The following is a 7471-nucleotide window of genomic DNA, read 5'->3' as shown; positions in this document are numbered from 1 at the left end:
AAAAAGCTCTGGCTTCTTACATAAGAGAATAAACTTTGGGATTTCTTCAGGAGTTAGTTCTCATATGTAAAAAAATTTAATGTTGCTAGAACAATACTTGTCACTTAAAAGTTTTTTGTTTGTTTTTTTGTGGCAGCGATGGGATCACTTAAAAGTTTTAGACAATATAGAAATTTACAGAAAAGTTAAAGCTTAGACCACTGCACATAGAGGGAAAAAACAAAGTGATGAAACTGAATTATGACTTTTAATGTATTTATGATCAAAATTAACACAAATCAAAATACATTTCACAGGACTTGCAAAAAAAAATTTTGTATTGATCTTTCTGAACCATGAAAAAGAATAAATTAGTCTTGTTTTAATGAGACTTTCTGGAAATGAAAATAATCGCAAAATATCGGCTTGATGATGAATATATTCTATTATCAGTAAATACTAGTAAATTAATTGTGTTATCCAAAAAGGTCGACAAACTCTAACTAGCATGAATAGGATATTGAATTCATTAATGAATTTTACAATTGTTTTGAGCATACAAGTAATCTTTGCTTTTATACCTACTACATTTCAAAATTCTGTAAACTGTGAGGCATTCAATGTGTTAATGTGGCAGAAAATCATATTAAATGTTTATTTTATTCTGTTCAGTCCTTTTCCCATTAAGCATGCAAACACCGTCATGACCATCTTTGGTTTCACTTCCACGAGGTCGTCAGGTAAGGCATATATCCTGGCACCAATCTTTCGAGCAACTGAAATGGCGTATCTTTAAAAAACAAGAACAATATCTTGTTATTTGTTATCTACTGTGTTTTCACTTAATATACGTTATTAATGAAATATTTTTATAAGATTTAACTTTACAAAAAAGTTAAGGTTATGAGTAGTTAAATCATATTTCCTTTACAAGTTGTATTTAAAAATGTGAATTTTAAGGACATATTAACCTCACCTGTATGGATTCAAGAATTTAAAGAGCCACTATGTTCTAATACAAATAATAAAAGCTTACTTAGCATTGTTCAGCTTGTCTTCATCAGAAAAGTCTTCTCTCTTTATCATTTCTTGACGAACTGCATTTGGTGCAATGGCATCTATTAAATCTAGGACAGGTAAACTAGTGCTAATAGATTTGTCCTAGAAAATAAAGAATAGATGAAAATTCATATCAGACCAGAAGGTCATAACCACAAAACTAAAAGCAATTTATAAACTTTCTTTACACTCAACATTCAGCTTCTCTGCAACTGGCACACATCACAAATCATTGAAAATACACTTTCCCTCCCATCTTTACAGAGCTTACAGTGTAGAGAGCTGTCATCTTCCTGAAGTTGTGGATGTAACAATTACTAAAGTATGCTAACTACAGTATTCATTCTGTAAAAAATAAACAACTTTTGAAAGGGAGTAGGAGATGAATTTCAAATAAATAGTTTTGCAAGTTCTAGTAATAATATATATTTTTAGACCATGAATTCCTAAGCATTACTTAATTTTTTCTTTTTTTTTATTAAATCTTTATTGTTCAGATTACATTTGTTCCTCTTTTTTTTCCCCCCATAACTCCCCTCCTCCCAGTTCCCACCCCACCCTCCGCCCTCACTCCCCACCCACTGTCCTCATCCATAGGTGCACGATTTTTGTCCAGTTTCTTCCCGCATCTCCCATTCCCCTTTCCCCCCCAAGAATAGTCAGTCCATTCCCTTTCTATGTCCCTGATTCATTATAATCACCAGTTCATTCTGTACATCAGATTATTTATTCACTTGATTCTTAGATTCACTTGTTGATAGATGCATGTTTGTTGTTCACAATTTGTATCTTTACCTTTTTCTTCTTCCTCTTCTTAAAGGATACCTTTCAGCATTTCGTATAATACTGGTTTAGTGGTGATGAACTCCTTTAGCTTTTCCTTATCTGTGAAGCTCTTTATCTGACCTTCAATTCTGAATGATAGCTTTGCTGGATAAAGTAATCTTGGTTGTAGGTTCTTGGTATTCATCACTTTGAATATTTCTTGCCATTCCCTTCTGGCCTGCAAAGTTTCTGTTGAGAAATCAGCTGACAGTCGTATGGGTATTCCCTTGTAGGTAATTGAGTCTCTTTCTCTTGCTGCTTTTAAGATTCTCTCTTTGTCTTTTGCTCTTGGCATTTTAATTATGATGTGTCTTGGTGTGGTCCTCTTTGGATTCCTTTTGTTTGGGGTTCTCTGCGCTTCTTGGACCTGTAAGTCCATTTCTTTCACCAGGTGGGGGAAGTTTTCTGCCATTATTTCTTCAAATAGGTTTTCAATATCTTGCTGTCTCTCATCTTCTGGCACCCCAATTATTCTGATGTTTGTACGCTTGAAGCTGTCCCAGAGGCTCCTTACACTATCTTCGTATTTTCGGATTCTTTTTTCATTTTGCTTTTCCGGTTGGGTGTTTTTTGCTTCTTCGCATTTCAAATCTTTGGCTTGATTCTTGTGCTCCTCTGGTCTGCTATTGGGTGTCTGTATAATATTCTTTATTTCAGTCCGTGTATGCTTAATTTCTAGTTGGTTCTTTATCATAGCATCGAGGGTCTCATTAGTTTTCGTGACTCTCTCCTCAAGTTTATTGACAGCTTCTAGCACATTTTTGCAAGCCCTCAAAATTGCGATTTTTAGCTCTATATCCTCCATTTCTGTCATGTTTTTTTGTCTCCGCATTTTTTATGCTTTCTTGGTGCACCCCCTAGTGGTCTTTGTGCGCAGTCTTGTTCTAGTTGAGCCTTGATTGTTGTAGTTAATACTAGAGGGATTTGACCACCAGGCCGACTGGCTGTGTGAATCAGCTGTGTCTGCCGCGGAAAACTTCTGTCCTCTGGGGAGGTGCTAATCTAGCCTTTGCCTGAGGCGATCTGGCAAATGGCTCTGCGCAGGGCTTGGGCGGGGCGGGCTCAACAGGGCGGGCGGAGGGAGCCGTTATGGTGCCCTCAGTCCTGTTCCCAGAGGCTCTGCTTCTCAGAACCCCCGGAACCGCTGCAAACCTCGGAGGGAAAGCTGCCTTCCAACTGATGCCAGACACTCCCGCTTCTCCCGTTTGGGTCCGAGTCCCCAGCGATTCGCCCGTATCTGGAGCTCAGAGTCTGAGACTCCCCCCTGACCGAAAACGACAACCGCGCTCTCAGCCACCAGCCCGCTTTGCGCGCGCACCTCCGCACCTGAGTATTTTCCACACTGCGCCTCCTCTGAGCCTCGGTGTGCTGTTATTTTTCCTTCTAGTTGAAGAGTCTCTCCTCAGCCAGCCTTCCTGTGGTTCTGGGTGATGTGCGTTCCATCTTTTAGTTGTATTTTTGAAGTGGTTGTTTGCGGCAGCAGTCTCCGGTGTTTACCTATGCCGCTATATTGCTCGGAATCTAATTTTTTCAAAAAGAAAAATGATGCCCTAGCCCGTGGTTGGCAAACTGCGGCTCGCGAGCCACATGCGGCTCTTTGGCCCCTTGAGTGTGGCTCTTCCTAAGCCTTAGGAGTATCCTAATTAAGTTAATAACAATGTACCTACCTATATAGTTTAAGTTTAAAAAATTTGGCTCTCAAAAGAAATTTCAATCTTTGTACTGTTGATATTTGGCTCTGTTGACTAATGAGTTTGCCGACCACTGCGCCAGTTTGGCTCAGAGGATAAAGCTTCGGCCTGTGAACTGAAGGGTCCCAGATTTGATTCCAGTCAAGGGCACATGCCCGGGTTGTGGGCTCAATCCCCAGTGGGGGACTTGCAGGAGGCAGCCAATCCATGATTCTCTCTCATCATGGATGTTTCTATCTCTCCCTCTTCCTTCCTCTCTAAAATCAATAAAAATATATTTAGGAAAAAAAAGAAAAGAAAGAAAAATGATAATGGAAAGGAACTAACATTTACAAAAGCATTTTTCTTGTTGTTTTACATGTTTAGCTTATTTAATCCTTCTAACAGTCTGGTATTCAAGAAATTATAATCTCTCTTTTAAAGATGAAGAATATAAAGTTCACAGAGCTCCTCCAGTGATTTTTCCACACAACCAGTACTAGTAAGTACAGAATCGCTATTTGAATCCGTAATTGCCCCTCTCAAGATTCTCTTCATTGTTGACATTACCTCCAAGACAAACTAAAAATGGATAACTAAGTTTTAGTGGCTACAGCACTGCCGTGGAAGTTAGAAATCCTGGTCTGAATTGATTTTACCACTTACCAATACAAATGATCTGTTCTGTCTCTCAGCTTGAATGTTGGCCACTGTTGTTTGCCTATCCAGAATCCATTCCTTACTACTTTCTCCATCCTAACAGAACTCACATTTTTGCTCTGTATCCATACCTCCCACACATGGACATGTGCTCCAAGGAAGGCTGATCCCATCCACAGTTCCAGGGGTGTCCTGAATTAGTCTAGGCCATGCATTTTGAGGTTGGGATGATCAAATTACTCTTTTATGTATAAAGCACAAATATAATAATATCTATGTTCTTAAAATTTCATGGGGAAGGGGTGTTTAGGAAGAAAATGTCTAAAAAGACTCCTTGAGTGAATAATAAACACACATTGAAAAACACTAGTCTAAGCCACATTAATTTAATTTGGGCTTAATTTAATTTAATGTGAGGCCCTTACTATTCGGGAAGAATTATGAAAAGCCAGCAAGCCCTCCTCCTGGATGTGAATGAGAGGATAACATCTCTGTAATCAGGAGCTATCCTATGACCAAGAGGAGAATCAGCTTTAGGGTGAAGTTGGCACTTTAGATGGCAAAGCAGAGATGGACAAAAACTTAAGTCCTGAATGACATTCTTCAGTGACTGGCTCAACCAACCTTGAAGTCAATCCTACACCTCTGTTCTGTCTCTTTTCCTTTGGTTTAAACCACTTTAAACTTGATTTCTGTTATTGAAGTCAAAAGTATTCTTTCCTAATTACTACAATGGGAATGTCACAGGAATCCTGGGAATATTAAGATTATATACGTGAAAGCTTCCAGTACAGTTCCTAGCCAAATGTCATTCTTAATAAATGTTTCATGAAACAATTTGAAGTATGTGAAACTGAGTAACAGTCTGCTCTCTTTGGGTCATGATCTAGGAGCCACTGCATTTATTAATTTTAGAAAAGTTTATATTCTTCATTTTCAGGAATGCTTATTATATGAAACACTTGGGGGTAGAAGTAGAGGGATAAAAATAGAGTCCTTCAGTCTGTCTCCTGGTAGTAATTGGGATCTGTTTTTTGTCATCTTCTCTATTTCTGAAAAATTCTCACACCTGTTTTCTCAATGTGTATTCTGCAAACCACCTACATGAACATCACCTGAGGTGCTTGTTAAAAGCACAAATTTATCCCTATACTCAAATTAATGAGTCTGTAGATGGGGCTAGGAATATACACTTTTAATAAGCTTTATAGATGTACATTGTTATACTTTCTAAAATTAAACTTAACACTTATATAATCCTATCAAATAATAGACAAACATGGTAATTGACCATACCTTCGCTACGCCTCCCATTGGCTAATCAGCATGATATGCAAATTAACCGCCAACAAAGATGGCGGCTAATTTGCATACTGCAGGCAGGGTGGGACAGCGCCATTCCACCTGCCCTGCCGCCATCTGGGCCTGCTATCTGCAACCCAGGGTGGCAGGCATTCCGTGTGCGACCTGACCCGGGGCGACCGGGCGGGGCAGCAAAGGCTTGAAGGTGGCTCCGGCCTGAGCGAAGGCCTGGGTCCCGGGTGCCGGAGGAAAACCGGTGCTGGCAGCCAGGGAAGGAAAGGCCTATTGCATGAATCCTTTTGTGCAACAAGCCTCTAGTCCTATATAATAAAAGGCTAATATCCATCAACCGAACGTCGGAATGACTGGTCGCTATGACGTGCACTGACCACCAGGGGGCAGACACTCAATGCAGGAGCTGCCCTCTGGTGGTCAGTGCACCAGAACCTGGGCTCAAGGCTGGCAAGCACAGCAGCAGTGGCAGGAGCCTCTCCCGCCTCCGTGGCAGTGCTAAGGATGTCTGACTGCAGGCTTAGGCCCGCTCCCCGATGGGGGCCATCAGTCGGACATCCCCCAAGGGCTCCCGGACTGTGAGAGATCGCAGGCCAGGCTGAGGGACCCCCCCTGAGTGCACAAATTTTGTGCACCAGGCCTCTAGTTCTATAATAAAATTATAATTTCTATGTGTTTGCTTTTCATAATATTTCTGTGGTGATTCAAAAACAGACAAGTGGCTTAATTGTGCTGTATTTTGATTACTTATTTACATATTTATGAGGTTTTTTTTAAGTTTGGGGAAAACTGTTTTGATTTGTTTTTTAGCTTTCTGAGGTATAACTGACAAAGTTTAAGATATTTAAAGTGTTAATTTGATGCTATACTTTGTGAAAGAATTCCTCCCACCTAGTTAATTAACACAACCATTACCTCACATATTTCTCTCTCTCTCTTTCTCTCTCTCTCTCTCTCTCTATATATATATACACATATATACATACACTAGAGGCCCAGTGCACAAAAATTTATGCACTTGGGGGGTCCCTCAGCCCGGCCTATGCCCTCTTGCAGTCTGGGACCCCTTGGAGGATGTCCACCTGCTGGCTTAGGCCTGCTCCCTGGGGGATCGGGCCCAAGCTGGCAGTCAGACATCCCTCTGGCAGCCTGGCAGCCCTTGGGGGATGTCCACTTGCCAGCGGGGAGCAAGCCTAAGATGCAGTCGGACATCCTTAGCGCTGCTGAGGCGGGAGAGGCTCCCACCACCACCGCTGTACTGGCAGCCGTCAGCCTGCCTTGTGGCTGAGCAGAGCTCCCCCATGTGGGAGCGCACTGACCACCAGAGGGCAGCTCCTGCATTAAGCGTCTGCCCCCGGTGGTCAGTGTGTGTCATAGTGACCAGTCATTCCCAGTCGTTCTGCTGTTAGGGTCAATTTGCATATTACCCTCTTATTATATAGGATAGAGGCCTGGTGCATGGGTGGGGGCCGGCTGGTTTGCCCTGAAGGGTGTCCCGGATCAGGGTGGGGGTCCTCCCTGGAGTGCCTGGCCAGCCTGGGTGAGGGGCTGATGGGTGTTTGCAGGATGGTCACACCCCCTTCAGGGAGGGGGGCCCCCACTGGGGTGCCTGGCCAGCCTGGGTGAGGGGCTGATGGCTGTTTGCAGGCTGGTTAAGCCCCCCCTCCCAGTGGGGACCCTCACCCCATGGAGGTTTGGCTAGTCTGAGTGAGGGGCTGAGGGCCGTTTTCAGGCTGGCCAAGGACCCTGACGACGGAAGCTCCCAGCCTCTCCTTTTTTTCTTTTTCTGGGATTTATTTACCTTCTATAATTGAAACTTTGTTGCCTTGAGAGGAGTTCAGAGCCGGCCATGGCAGGTGGGAGGGAAGCCTTCTGCTCGCTCCAGCTTCGTGGCCACGGCCTGCTGAAAGCAGGTATCTGGGGTTTATTTACCTTCTATAATTGAAACTTTGTTGCTTTGAGTG

The 7471-nt window shown here is 42.4% G+C and overlaps 1 protein-coding gene across 4 annotated transcripts in view; it reads right to left on the bottom strand.

Moving 5' to 3' along the window:
- Positions 1-228: 228 nt before the first annotated feature.
- PLS1 (plastin 1) overlaps positions 229-7471 on the bottom strand; it is a 157112-nt gene continuing 149869 nt past the window's right edge. For all 4 annotated transcript variants that reach the window (XM_014542171.1, XM_014542172.1, XM_014542170.1 and 1 more), the window contains 2 exons: positions 1016-1140; positions 229-769 (listed from right to left, as the gene is read on the bottom strand). In XM_014542171.1, the coding sequence (XP_014397657.1) occupies positions 634-769; positions 1016-1140 (261 nt within the window). In that variant the 3' untranslated portion in view covers positions 229-633. The remainder of the gene's footprint in view (positions 770-1015; positions 1141-7471) is intronic.

The sequence above is a fragment of the Myotis brandtii genome, unplaced genomic scaffold (assembly GCF_000412655.1).
Source record: "Myotis brandtii unplaced genomic scaffold, ASM41265v1 scaffold291, whole genome shotgun sequence".
NCBI classification, from domain to species: Eukaryota; Metazoa; Chordata; class Mammalia; order Chiroptera; family Vespertilionidae; genus Myotis; species Myotis brandtii.
Note: the sequence above shows the minus strand (reverse complement) of the source record. Positions and strands in the feature narration are given on the sequence as shown.